The 15,000-nt window shown below is 45.3% G+C and overlaps 1 protein-coding gene across 3 annotated transcripts in view; it reads left to right on the top strand.

Moving 5' to 3' along the window:
- Window positions 1–15,000, top strand: part of cv-c (RhoGTPase activating protein) — a 1,018,432-nt gene that overhangs the window by 429,268 nt on the left and 574,164 nt on the right. For all 3 annotated transcript variants that reach the window (XM_076199563.1, XM_076199564.1, XM_076199562.1), the window contains exon 4: window positions 11,779–14,622. In XM_076199563.1, the coding sequence (XP_076055678.1) occupies window positions 11,779–14,622 (2,844 nt within the window). The remainder of the gene's footprint in view (window positions 1–11,778; window positions 14,623–15,000) is intronic.

The following is a 15,000-nucleotide window of genomic DNA, read 5'->3' as shown; positions in this document are numbered from 1 at the left end:
CAAACAACAATACTAAAAACACTGCAAACGAACAGTGTGTAAGGGTTCTATAAAACATGCAAAAGATAAATGCTGTGATTTGACAAGAAAAAAAAAAGAAGAGAGAGAGAAAGAAGAAAGTTAAGATTGAGAAAGGAGTATGGCAAGGTGACATAACTTTACCTAAGTTACTTGCATTTTTGAAGGGATTTTCAGAATTAAGTTTGGAGGGGAAAGTCACAATTAATATCTTAATCACCCGACATTTGTGGATATAAAATTAATTTTATTAGTGTCATTATTCTTACATTATATTCCTTGTGTGTGCGATTATTTTGATATAGCATATCAACACAACGAAGTCTGTTATGTTTAAGGATTTGTGTTTTTGTAAATGATTTTTAAATTTGGAGTACGTATAGTCAGGAGCAAAAGTTATAACCCACGTTATAGTTCTCACAACGTCAATGTGATCTTTTTTTGTCAATTACGTAATATATTTTCCTACAAAGTATTTACCTTGCAGTTAGGTAATTTTCTTGAACAGAAATATATACATATATATATATATATATATATATATATATATATATATATTTGGGGGGGGAGGTCAGACAAAAAAAAAAAAAATTGCATCATGAAAAACTCTAGGTGGGTTAGAAATGTTTGCTTGTGACAATGCAGTCTCCGGTTGCCTATACATTCCTGTAAATTCTTCGTCACAAGACGCCTATCCTTGGTCGCCGACTCTGTGGCACAACCTAAGTGCTACAGGACAAATGGGCAAGAGAGTGAATGAGTGAAGGAGTTATGCCCAAGAACAAAGGACGCCTTCAGCGGCACCAGGACTCGGGCCCAAGACCAGGAGGGCTGGGGGGGAGGGGCTGGGGTGGATGGGGTTAGAGGTTGGGGGTGGGTGGGGTCAGGCGCTGGGGGGGGGTTGGGGGGTCAAATAAGGATGGGATAGAGTGCGGCTGTAGAGATGTCATGGGGTTGTCGGGTCTCCAGGGGTAGTAGTTAGGAAAGGATGTGGTGAGGTTAGGTTAGGTTAGGTTAGATAACTTAGGACGTGTGTATGGTGTGTGTGTGTGTGTGTGTGTGTGTGTGTGTGTGTGTGTGTGTGTGTGTGTGTGTGTGTGTGTGTGTATGTGTGTGTGTGTTAGATTCACCATGGTCTTGGATCACGTGTTGGACTCGTGATCGACAGCTGTTTCCCTCCCGGAAGAGCTCAAAGCTCATATCACCGATCTTGCGACCTTACATGCACACACACACACACAACTCCCTGCCCACGAGAGTTGGAGTAACGACTCACAGCGCAGCGATACTGAAATTATTTCAGCCCTGGGCGGGATTCGAACCCGGACTGCCGTAGTGGCAGCCGCGAACTCTATCACTGCGCCACGATTGTGTGTGTGTATGTATACGTGTGTGTGTATGTATACGTGTGTGTGTGTGTGTATACATGTGTATGTATGTGTTCGTGTGTATGTGTATGCATCTGTACGTGCGTGTATGTGTGCAAGTGGGTGTACGTGGCTGTACATGTATACAACAAAGTACAGAGAAACTGGAGTCGTCTTGATCAAGGCAAAAGGGTTTGGGGCTCGGAGGACAATGAGTCATAACAATTGTGTTTCATTCTGGAGTTGGCAAGGAGGGCGTGAACGAGGCCTAAGGCCTTTATGGTTTGAAAGACCCAATAAAACATAAGACGAGTGAAAATATGTTTCTCAATTATAGAACCAGGAACATAAAGCTGGAGACGATCAATTATTTTGGTTAATTATCTGTGGAAAACCAAAGATATATTTATTATTCGGTTCAGCTCATTGTGGGTTTATGAAAATGGGCAGATGGAGAGTGAAAAGAAATAACGTAGGAAGAGAGGGACAGAGGGGAATGGCAAGAAGAGGGGAGAAAGCGAGGGGACCTATCTTCTTGCTCCCCATTTCCCCCTCCAATCAATTTTCCTTCCCTTCCCTTCACTTTACTCCACTTCCATTCCATTACCTTCAATTACCTTTCTTTCCTTTTCCTTTCCTCCCTTCCCTTCCCTCCTCTCCACTCCCCTACTTCCTTGCCTCCCCTCCCCTCCCCTCACCTTCCCCCTCCTCTCCCCTCCCCTCCCCTTCCCCTTCCCTCCCCTTTACTCTCCTCTTGTACCTCCTCTCCTCCCTTCCCCTACTCTTCCCTCCCTTCCCCCCCTTCCCTCCCTTCCCCTTCTCTCCCCCTTCCACTCCTCACCCCTCCCCTCACCCTCCCCACACCCTCCCGTCTCCCCTACCTCCTCTCCACTCTCCTCCCCTCCCCTCCCATCTCATTTCCCCTCCCATCTCATCTTCCCTCCCCTCCCAGTTCCCCTCTCATCTCATATCCCTCTCCCTTTATCTCCCTTCCCATCTCATCTCACTTCTCCCCTCCCCTCCCATCTACCTCCATTCCACCCCTCTCCTCTAATCTCCCTTCTAATCTCCCTTACACTCCACCCCCTCCCCTCCCGTTCCACCCTTCCCATCCACCCTTCTCCTCCACTTCGCTCTTCCGCTTCTTTCACTCTTCCCTCTTTCAACCCCTAAATCGCCCCACTAGCAAGGATGACCCAAGCAGAGACGAGAGTAAGACGAGAGATTATTTTGGCCGTGGGAGCGACAAATATGTTTCTCAGCGTAAGATGAAATTCTCTAATTACTTTTATCTTTTATTAATCGTAAAGTCGTCCTTCGATTCCTGCACAAGTCATTGTTGGTGGCAAAGGTACCTTTTGCTCGATGAAATTATCCCTGAACGAAGATCATCCATGGCTCAACGATGATCGTCAAACGATTGTTAACCCATTCAACTCCGATGACAAGATGTCTTGTCATTTGGTCAAATAAAACAAAAAATCATAATAAAACAACAAAATGTTTGATGATCAAACAGCACCAGAAAAATATGACGTCATCAGTCCTCCTCGAGGAGGACTGATGACGTCATATTTTTCTGGTGCTGTTTGATCATCAAACATTTTGTTGTTTTATTATGATTTTTTGTTTTATTTGACCAAATGACAAGACATCTTGTCATCGGAGTTGAATGGGTTAAGAGCACTAATTATTTGTTTATAGAGACTTTAGAGGCAGCCCCATTCTAGAATTAGTGCTCTAGACAATCGTTTGACAATCATCGTTGTGTCACGAGCGATCATCGTTGAGCGATAACCGTACCGAGGAAAACTTATCTTCCTCGTCGCGGGTTCGATTCCTGCACTACTCCCCGATTCCCAGCAGTCCGAACGCAGAACAGGACAAAGGTGACGGCTTCGGCCGCAGCTACGCGCCCCTTTCACCATCCTTCTTCTATTATCACTAGATGTAACTCTCTCTCTCTCTCTCTCAGATATATATATATATATATATATATATATATTTCTCTCTTCCTCCTCCCCCCCCCTCACCTTTGTTTCCACGGTCCTAAATCTCGAAGAGTTTTCACAACACATGAGGTTGTATCGTCCGGTCAATGTCGAGCCTTCCACGTGCCAGAACAGAAATTCACACTATTATACATAAAGTACCTAATTTCTTCCTTGCATTCTGTAGAAACAGTTTTTTTAATGTGTGTTTGTGTGTGTGTGTGTGTGTGTGTGTGTGTGTGTGTGTGTGTGTGTGTGTGTGTGTGTAGTATGTATGCATGTATGTATGTCGTTACGCACTAGTTAGACTAAACACGAGTTCGTAGCACTGGGCTCCACCCACCGTCACTGTTCAATGCTCGGCGCAGAGGCAAAGCATTTGTTACCTTCTCGCTCGTCCTCCTCCCCAGATGCCGTCCCCTATGGAGGAAGCAGAAATGTCCATTTCCCCGCATGTCTTCGGCGGGACACGAGGGAATGGGTGAGGGCGGGAGGGAAGGAGAGGAGGACTTCAGCCCAAAACAAATAACTGTTTATGTGCTCCTCAGGCAACAAATGTCTCCTTCTTTCACGTCAGAAATGATGACGGCTTGACGTCACGATCGTGAATGGTAGAGGAAATGGTCCGCTTTGTCTATCTATCTTTCTATCTGTCTGTTTATCTATAACCCTGCGTTTGTCCCTTCTTCTCCAGCCTTCCTTATTTTCTTCCCATCTCCTTTTCCTCTTCTCTCACGACATCCATCTTGTCCCCTTTTCCTTCCTATTATATCTAGTCTGTTCCCCTTCACTCCCCTCCCCTTCCCCTTCCTCACCTTATTATTCTCTTCTCTTACTCTCCTGCCCCCTACCCTCACCCACCCTTCACCTATTTCTCATTCACAATGACGGTGAATACAATGACGATGATAACAATGATGATAACAATGACTATGATAACAATGACGACGCTAACAATGACGATGATGATGATAATTTTGATGACAATGATAATATAACAATGACGATGATAACAATGACGACGATTATGATAATTTTGATGACAATGATAATATAACAGTGACGATGATAACAATGACGATTATGATGATAATTATGATGACAATGACGATGATAACAATGACGATGATGATAATTTTGATGACAATGATAATATAACAATGACGATGATAACAATGACGATGATGATGATAATTATGATGACAATGATAATATAACAATGACGATGATAATAATGACGGTGGTAACAATGAGAATGATAACAATGATGATAACAATGACTATGATAATAATGACGACGCTAACAATGACGATGATGATGATAATTTTGATGACAATGATAATATAACAATGACGATGATAATAATGACGGTGATAACAATGACGATGATAACAATGATGATAACAATGACAGTGATAACAATGATACTGATAACAATGATAAGATAGTGCTAATGATAACAATGACAATGACAACAATGACAATGATAACAAAGACAGTGATAAGAAAGACAATAGTAACAGTGATAATGATAACAACAACATAGATTGTACCCTTGTGGACGAGGATCGTGGGGTTGCATGATATGGGTCAGTGACAACCACCAACTACGAAAGCAACAACAACAACAACAACAATAACAACCGACCACACACCGACCACCACCATCTGACTCGCCAGCTGAAATCGCAAGGGCCTCTTGTTACCATTTCCGCTTCCTTCGCCAGCAGCAACACCATCTGATATCGACCCAAGCCTCATCACCACAGTCATTATCGTCATCAATATCATCATAAACCATAATACCAGCACTTCAAGTCACCACTACCACTACTGCCATCACCTTATCATGAATAGTGTCTTTTTGTGTATTAACCATGGTCATGGATCACGTGTTGGACTCATGATCGACTATTTCTCTCCCGGAAGAGAGCTCAGAACTCGTATATGACCAATCTATGGGTAATGCTGTGACCTTACACGCACACACACACCCAACTCCCCGCCCACAAGAGTTGGAGATACGACTTGCAGCGCAGCGGTACTGAAATCATTTCAGCCCTGGGCGGGATTCTAACCCGGATCTACGAAGTGGCAGCCGGGAATTCTACCAACCGCGCCGTGTGTGTGTGTGTGTGTGTGTGTGTGTGTGTGTGTGTGTGTGTGTGTGTGTGTGTGTGTGTGTGTGTGTGTGTGTGTGTGTGTGTGTGTGTGTGTGTGTGTGTGTGTGTAAGTGTATGTGTGTGTGTGTGTGTGTGTGTGTGTGTGTGTGTGTGTGTGTGTGTGTCTGTCTGTCTGTCTGTCTAAACGTTTTGTTACAAATACCCGTACCTAGACAACGTCTCAAAACGGTGCGAATGTACCTACTCTTACTTCATTGACAGAAAACAAATTCATCAGTTCTAAACAACAAAAATTCCTTCGCATATTTTTGGCACGCTATGGGGGTCGTATAAGAACATCCTAAATTCTACATAACATTACCATTATCATTATCTCGTACATCTCCCTCTAACTCTCGTTCTCACGGGACTTCGTGGGTCTTGAGTGCTATAATGTTTTTCTTCTTTGGCTCGGAAACGCCCAGAGTCTTAAGAGCCAACAACCCTCGCCTCCACATCTGCTCAGCCCTCTCCTACATCCCGAAATAGCCCACAATTCTTATAATCCTCTTCCTCTTCCTCCTCCTCTTCCTCTTCCTCCTCCTCCTCTTCCTCCTTCTCCTCTTCCTCCTCCTCCTCCTCCTCCTCCTCCTCCTCCTCTTCTTCCTAATCTTTTTATTTCTGTTTCTCCTACTTTTCCTCCTTTTCCTTCTCATAATACTCCTAATCGCCCTCGTCCTACCCTCGTGTTCCTCCTCCTCCTCCTCCTTCTCCTCCTCCTCCTCCTCCTCCTCCTCCTCCTCCTCCTCCTTCTCGTCCTCCTCCTCCTCCTCCTCCTCCTCCTCCTCCTTCTCCTCCTCCTCCTCCTCCTTCTCCTCCTCCTCCTCCTCCTCCTCCTCCTCCTCCTCCTCCTCCTCCTCCTCCTCCTCCTCCTCCTCCTCCTCCTCTTTCTCGTCCTTGTCCTCCTCCTCTTTCTCATTCTACTCTCGTGTTCATTCTCGTCCTCCTCCTCCTTGTCCTCGTCCTCTTTCTACTCTTCTTCCTCCTCCTCCCGTCCTCGTCCTCCTTGTCCTCGTCTTCCATCTCCTCTTCCTCTTCATCCTCTTCCTCATCCTCGTCGTCCTCGTCCTCGTCCTCATCCTTCTCTTCCTCATCCTTCTCTTCCTCGTCCTCCTCGTCCTCGTCTTCCACCTCCTCTTCCTCGTCCTCCTCTTCCTCCTCGTCGTCGTCCCCCTCGTCCTCGTTCTCCTCGTTCTCATCCTTCATCATTTCCTCGTCTCCCTCCTCCTTGTCTTTTTCCTCGTCTTTCTCCTCCTCGTCCTCCTCCTCCTCCTCCTTCTTTCTCCTATTTTCTTCTCTTCCTCCTCTTCCAACTCCTCTTCTTCTTCTTCCTCGTCCTCCTCGTCTTCTTCCTCCTCCTTCTCTCCCTTACACTTCACATGTAAAAAATGCGGAAGGTATCGGTGCCTCCTTCCGTATGGAAAGACTCGTAAAAAATAAAATAAGATAAAATAAATAAATTAAATAAATAAATAAATGAATAAATAAATAAAAAATAAATAAATAAATGAATAGAAAAATAGATCAAAGAAAGAAGAAACGAAATGCACAAAGGAAGGCAATGTCATCTACAGCGCCACGTCTTTACCCTTTTATTACAGACACTTTGTGTATACTCCCCACTCCTCTGTGGAATGCACAGCCACTGTCAAAAGTCTTAAACCACTAGACCATTTCCACACTGCAAATTTCACGTTTGTCGCAGAATATGTGGTATATATTTCTATACAACGATATACCTCAACTATGGAACAGATTATAGAAAAATATACAGGGAGCAACAAAAGTTACAGTGCCATAGTGAAAACCGAAAGGAGGGTGAAGGCTTTTGAGCACAACTGTACGAACACTAGTTGTGCCATAAGTGACATTCTACCCCCAAATAATAATGAAAATAAAAATAAAGAATAAAAATAAAAATAAAAATAAAAACAAAATAATACAAATGAATAATAAGATAATGAAAAAATAACAATAATAAATGATATAAATGAATAAAGATTAATGTAAAAAAAATCTACTTCCCGCTCATCTCCCTCCTTGTCTATCTGCTCCAGTTTTCTTTACGTTCCTTCCCATTCTTTCCCTCAACTGAACTGTGAAATGTGCCTCTTCCATGCTTATCACCTTCCTCTCCACGGGCTTGAGGCTGTCCTTTTTTTCTTGGATGATGCCACAAAGGCTCACAAAATTATAAGCTCATAAGACAAGCTCACAAGGCATAAGCTCTCAAAACATAAGCTCACAAGAAATATACTATGTAAGATAAGCTCACAAGAAATAAGCTCACAAGACATAAGCTCACAAGACATGACCTCATCAGACAAAAGTTTACAAAACTAAAAACTCACAACAAATAAGCACACAGACACACGCTCATACGACATAAACTCACAAGACATAAGCTTATAAAACTCACGAAACTTATATTGCTCATGAGATATAAGCTCACGAGAGAAGCTCAGGAGGCATAAGCTCACAATGTATAAACTACCAAGCTATAAGCTCACAAGACATGAGGTCACATGACATGAACTCCCAAGACAAAAAGTCACAAGACATGAGCTCACAAGACAAAAAATCGCATCTTACATGCCATACACACCTGAGTTCATTCAGATTATATACAAATATGCATTTTCTTAGGCGTATTACATAATATAATGGCAATATTTCTCTACGTATTGTCCAACTAATATAAAACACATAATGAAATTAAAGTTGCTATCAGATATATGTTTGTTGCTGGACTGAATTATATTCCTGTTTGACTAAGAATTACAACTTACAACAAGCAAATCTTTACCTGTTTATCCAGAATATTATATTTTACATTATTTACACTGACCTTATGGCCGGGGAATTTTTGGTAAGGTTTTTAATACTGCTGGTATTTCTTAGTTATTCAGTGCAGTGATGCAGTGGGGTATGACGTATGCTGGCCAGTTTAATGCTACGTATGTACAAAGGGACTGAAAACTTGTGCAATTATAACTTATGTTGGGTTTATCTTAAGATGTTAGTTTAAGATAATCCCCCTCTAGCGACTGCCAGGTACGTCAACCTTGATTTCTGTGCGAATAAACCTAAGAACATATGTGTCATAAAAAACAATTTCCCTGTTGGTGTTCTTGGAATATGTATGTCGTGGAAATTTTGTAGACTATTGAAAAAGGGATGAGAATTAGGTGTTACGAATGTATGAGTAGCGTTCTTCTACAAAAACGTTTTGTGACATTACGTGCAACATTGTATATATATATATATATATATATGTATATATGTATATATGTATATATGTATATATGTATATATGTATATATGTATATATGCAAAGTAGACCACTTGGAAAAAGAAACTAACGAAGCAGAGCGCTTTCGTATATTACATCTTCAGTGCAAAAGGGAACACACGTACCCGTGTTCTTATTAGCATATATATATATATATATATATATATATATGTATATATATATATATATATTATATATATACATATATATATATAATATAATATAATATAATATACATATATATATGTGTATATATATATATATAATATGATATATATATGTATATATATATATACACACACATATATGTATATTTATACATATATATATATATATGTATATATATATGTATATGTATATATATATATATATATATATATATATATATATATATATATTCATTCGTGGTTTATCAAAGCCTTTTATGCTTTTTCGTCCCCATTTTGTTCCTTATTTTTGAAGGTAATAAGTTGTCCCCTAGACAACATAGGTGTGTGTGTGTGTGTGTGTGTGTGTGTGTGTGTGTGTGTGTGTGTGTGTGTGTGTGTGTGTGTGTGTGTGTGTGTGTGTAAGTGTGTGTTTGTGTGTTTACATGCGTACATGAGTGCATGCGTGTGTGCATGAATGTGTGTGTGTGTGCGTCAGTGTAGGTCTAGGAAGTGCGCAAGTTTATTGGGTCATTAGACCAGGAAGTTTTCTGCCACGTAAGGAGGTAAAAGAAGAAGAAGGAGAAGATACAGGATTGAGTGATTCACAGACAAACTCCTCAAGGTCAAGGTGACGACGAAAATGATGCTGGTGATCTTGACCACGATGATGATGTTCCTCAGACGAAGGGACTCGACACCTCGAAGGGCGAGCCTCAAGGATGAGAAGCTCAGTTGCCCGAAGGACGAGGTCCTTGAGCTCAGCCTCAAGTCCCTCGTGACCTCATCCTCACCCTCGGGAGGGGAAGTCTTGCATTCAGCCATGATCAGGTTATCTTTGAATCTTTTCGACCTGGCGAGGTAGATTTTTTTAAAGGTTGGTTGTCCAGTCCTCCATGTGGGTCCCTCACCCGAATGAAAGTCTGTAAAGAGACTAAGCAAAGTTTGCTTTATATAAAGCTGCAAGCAAATGGGACCAACTTAAGATCCCTCGTCATTCAGATCCAGAGTTCCTCTCACTTTCTTGAGCTAAATAAAATCATCTTAACATTTAACACTTGCCCTCCAAGCATACCTTGCTTCATCTGTAGCTAGTTCATAACTCTACAACTCAGTGCTTCTACCACCAATACAAGCTCGCTCTCTCTCTCTCTCTCTCTCTCTCTCTCTCTCTCTCTCTCTCTCTCTCTCTCTCTCTCTCTCTCTCTCTCTCTCTCTCTCTCTCTCTCTCTCTCTCTCTCTCTCTCTCGCCTCTCTCTCGCCTCTCTCTCCTCTCTCTCGCCTCTCTCTCGCCTCTCTCTCGCCTCTCTCTCTCTCTCTCTCTCTCTCTCTCTCTCTCTCTCTCTCTCTCTCTCTCTCTCTCTCTCTCTCTCTCTCTCTCTCTCTCTCTCTCTCTCTCTCTCTCTCTCTCTCTCTCTCTCTCTCTCTCTCTCTCTCTCTCTCTCTCTCTCTCTCTCTCTCTCTCTCTCTCTCTCTCTCTCTCTCTCTCTCTCTCTCTCTCTCTCTCTCTCTCTCTCTCTCTCTCTCTCTCTCACTCTCTCTCTCTCTCTCTCTCTCTCTCTCTCTCTCTCTCTCTCTCTCTCTCTCTCTCTCTCTCTCTCTCTCTCTCTCTCTCTCTCTCTCTCTCTCTCTCTCTCTTACTCTCTCTCTCTCTCTCTCTCTCTCTCTCTCTCTCTCTCTTACTCTCTCTCTCTTTCTCTCTATCTTACTCTCTCTCTCTTATCTTTGACACTTGACACCACCTTTGATATCAAATATTCTTCCTTGTTTACATGCAGTGGTTTGTGCTCAAACAAGGCTCATCTATAAATTAGAAACTGACTGAACTTTTTGACAAAATTGTGGCGAGAATATTGAAACTGATGCCCTCAAAACGATATAAGTACCCAGAATATCGAACCTAGTAACCGACTGAAATCAAAGAATTACAGAATGATATCATCAAGACCATTTAATGATTTCGGTTTACATATATGGGGTGTGACATACCCCACGTAATTGTTCTAAGGTTAAAAGCACTTCAGGAAAACGCTAACCATAACAACAACTTGAACATACACGTGTATGGCGTCAGTCAACTGATCGTATTCGTTGAGTTCCCACGGACTTACAAAGGATTACAAAGAAGAAGCGTGCCGACAAGAGACCATTTGGTCCATAACTAGGTCGGTTTAAAAAAAAAAAAAAAAATATATATATATATATATATATATATATATATATAATAGTAATAAATGAATAGACAAAAAAATCATAATAATATAAGTAATGATAAATAAAAATATGCATAGGCATAGTTAAATGATAAACAAACAGTTAAATAGTAAATAATAATAAATTGACAGATAAGTAATAATAAAATTAAAATCAAGCAAATAATAATAAACAAACAGACAAATAATACCTTGTGGAGGAAGTTTTCCCTAAGATGAAAGAAATCACCTGGCGGCAATTAGAATAAATTACCAAAGTCGTAAAACTCGTTAGGAAAGTTGAATTCCATTCCTACAGTGAAATTGTTTGTCGTTCGCCTGAACGATAATACGATCTGTTCCTTATCGTAGGGTTGGATTTAATCGAGATGATATTAACCACCTCACTTCGGTGATGTTCCCGAAGGTAAACAAAAACGCCATGACACTAAGAATAAAATATTCAAGGTTTGTTATTTGTTTTATTAATAGATTATGTTCAGTAGGTTACGTTATTCGTTGTGCTCCTTAATAAGACCGTATGACGCCAGCCATACCAGCATATTCCTTGTACTGTATGTCGTGTTAATAGATTCTGTTTTCTTGCAGGAGGAGATTAACGCTGTCTTCGTGGGTGCTTCGGAGAGGAAGACACTCCCCAGAGACGACTCGGGCACCGGACGATCAAGGGGCGAGACCCCGCCCCAGGGACGCGCCCAGACGCCCGCGCGCCCACCCCCCGCCGACGCCGGGCAGGCCTCTCCCTCCAAAATCCGTAAGGTCCACCGGGCCCCCCAGAGGAGAAGAACCGAACCCTCGCCTCCCTTGCCCCGTCGCCTTACTCCTTCATCCCCCCGTGAAAGGCGCCGCTTCCCCCTGGTGAAGAAGCCTCGGCGCATTTCGGCGCCCGCCGGGCACCCAGCCACTCTCCAGGGAGCCCAAGCCTCGAGGGACGCCCAGCCATGGCGTCTCAAGGAAGACCCTGTGTTGCGGGAATGGTCCCAGAGTCTCATGCGCGACTTCCAGAGCCTTGTGGAAGCTGAGTTGAAGTCTCTGAACAAGACCTCCCTCCCCCCGCCGGCGGCGTCGAACGGTGACTGCGCCAAAAAGGGCAATGGAAAGAAGGATTTGAATACCCCGAAGAAGGAAGAGGACCGAAGGGTGCCGAGCAGAAGCCAGGTTAGGATGGGGGGGTCGCAGAGCGTACAGCAAGACCCTCATTCCCTTCCGTGGGAAACCGGCGGCAGCGGCGGGGAGCGCTCCCCGTTCCTGACCTACACGCTGCCGAGGTCCTCACACCGTAGTATCAGCTTGAGTACAACCAAACATCGGATGTCCGCTGCCCACCCAGACGACCACGACGTCCAGTGCCAGCTCCTCCGTGTCAATCCTCGCTTCTCGAGGTCCTATTCCTTGGACGAGGGCCGAGGCCTTAGCCCCTGGGCCCTACATCACCTAACCCTCATCGACAAAGCGCACAATGGCACGGGGCAGTCGGAGACGGCCCCCCGAACCCCTCCACGGGCGCCTCCAACACCTCCTCCGCTGCCACTGACGCCCCCCGACGACTCGAGAGTCCTCGTGGACACGACGGGGATCTACGGCAAGATCCGCAAGACGGGGTGCAGTGAGCGCGACAACGAGAAGTGGCGACCTCTCGTGGTCGAGGCCAAAGTCGAGGTCGCGGGGCCTCCAGTGGGCAATGGATGGCCGGCAGCGGCGGCGGAGGCGGAGGCGGAGGCGGTGGAGGAGGCGGCGAAGGCTGCATCGAGTGCAGAGGGAACAGACGCCTCGCTGCATGCATTGAGCGAGGAAGCCCTGCACAAGGACGAGGTGGACGGCCTGCCGTGGATGGACCAGGAGGACCTCGCGTCGATAACAGACCGGTCCTCCTATGTAGAGAGTGACGTGATGACGCCCGTGGTGAGCGAGACGGAGCTTGTGGTTGGTGACTGTGCAGTTCAGAGCGTCAGTAGCTGTAGTGAGCGCGGCAGTGTAGTGGAGCGCGAGATTGGCACTGGGTGCCAGGCGGACAGCAGTGCCACGCTGTGTGGTGATAGCAGCAGCAGCAGCCAGACGTGTAGTGGTAGTGACGAACGCGGTCCTGTTGTGACGAAGAATAGTGACATCGGTGTTCAGGTTACCGTAGAAGGCGCGGACGGTGTCTTTGCGAGAGACGCGAACAAGGACGACAATAGAGAAGGACTGGGTGGTGGATTAGGCCTCCTGACGAAGGGTTCGAGTGAAGGTGAGCTTCTAAGAGTGGACCCAGGGCCTCAGGAGGATGGTCGTCGGCACACCCTGCCGAGTCCTGGTGGAAGAATGACAGTGACCACCCTCAGCAGCGGCGACACCAAGCTCTCCATGCACTCACTACGACTTCCTGGGGCCTTGCCCCAATTCACGGCCTCGTCCTGGGAGACGCTGCCTCCTGCTGACGAGACGGAAGTGGAGTTGGAACAGAAGCCCATCTTTGTCGAGGTGAGGTCGCCCTCTGTCTCCTCCCTCAGCGTCGCCAGTTCGGCGTCGCTCAACTCCTCGTTGTCTGATATCTCCCGACTGAGCATCCATGACGACGATGTCACCGGGACCTCGTGGCCCTCGAGCCCCGTTACCTCAGGGTTCCCCCCGGAGGGCTTGTTCGGACCTTGTTCCCCAGGAACTCGAGGACGACCACAGGGAGACGGAGGGCACCCGGGCACCACCCGGAAGGACTTCGATGATACTGACCACCAGAAATTCCGGAGGGAAACCCGTACGAGTGTTAGCGGAGGGGACACTTTCAAGGTTGATATTAATAGAAATATTGGAAAGAATCGAGAGAAGTCGGAAGGCGTGGCTCCTGACGGAGGAGTGCAAGAACAGGAGGAGGCGACACCCTCGCCTGAGCCTATTACCGGGATCTTGCAGCTCACACCGCTGAAAGACATTCACGAAAATGGAATCATGTTTTCCATTTCTATTCCGGAAAAGGGGGTCGGCGGCCGCACGCCTCCCTCTTCCAGAACGCATGCGCAGTTCCAGGAGACCGAACTGAGGCGGTCCTACTCGACCACCGCTGATGAAGCCTCGAAGGACAAGGCAACCGAGCCGACTTCGAACAAGAAGAGATTCCGCACGATGTCCGAGAACAGCTTCAGCAGAAACCGGAAGGTCGCCATTACCGGAGGTAGGCATCCGGGAAGCGTCTTCCGGGTCGCCGACGTGTACGACACAAGTCCCCGGATTGTCGGGGAGATCGTGAAGAAGCGCGATGCGGCGGTCTCGGTTGACACGCTGACGAAGGACGTGGACAGCCTGAGCCTGAGGGACGAGGAGACAAAGACACCATGCGGGAGGCCAAGTGCCACTGCAGGAGAGGTTTCGGAAGCGGTAAAGGCGTCGAGGAACATGATCAAGGGGCGAAGTCTCAGCTTGCCAGCCCCGAGGAGCACCTCCGGACCATCTGTAGTGGTAAGTTTCACGAGAATGTTTTGGGTAAACACGAACTTGATACGGAAAGTAGTTGAGGGACGCCGGAGAAAGAAACAAAGTAAATAAATGAATAAGTTAATTAATACATACCATTCAGTTTGTGCTTAGATCTTATTAGCTTCATACATTTTTTTTTTATCTTTTTTTTCGGTTGGGCGGAAAGAGGAAAGTTTTGCTTTAGATACCGAAGCTGTTTATCGGGATGTTGCCTGTTGACTCTGTTTAGGACAAGTGGTGGCTTGAAGGCCAACAACATCCGGTGCCTTGCATGCCTCAGCCCCGGCGCAGACGCGGACGTGCCCACCCGGACACGCATATGAATAAGTGCGCGCGAGCACATCCAGAATGTGAGAGTGG

Source organism: Oratosquilla oratoria, chromosome 16 (assembly GCF_046742065.1).
Source record: "Oratosquilla oratoria isolate Oo_2021 chromosome 16, ASM4674206v1, whole genome shotgun sequence".
NCBI classification, from domain to species: domain Eukaryota; kingdom Metazoa; phylum Arthropoda; class Malacostraca; order Stomatopoda; family Squillidae; genus Oratosquilla; species Oratosquilla oratoria.
Note: the sequence above shows the minus strand (reverse complement) of the source record. Positions and strands in the feature narration are given on the sequence as shown.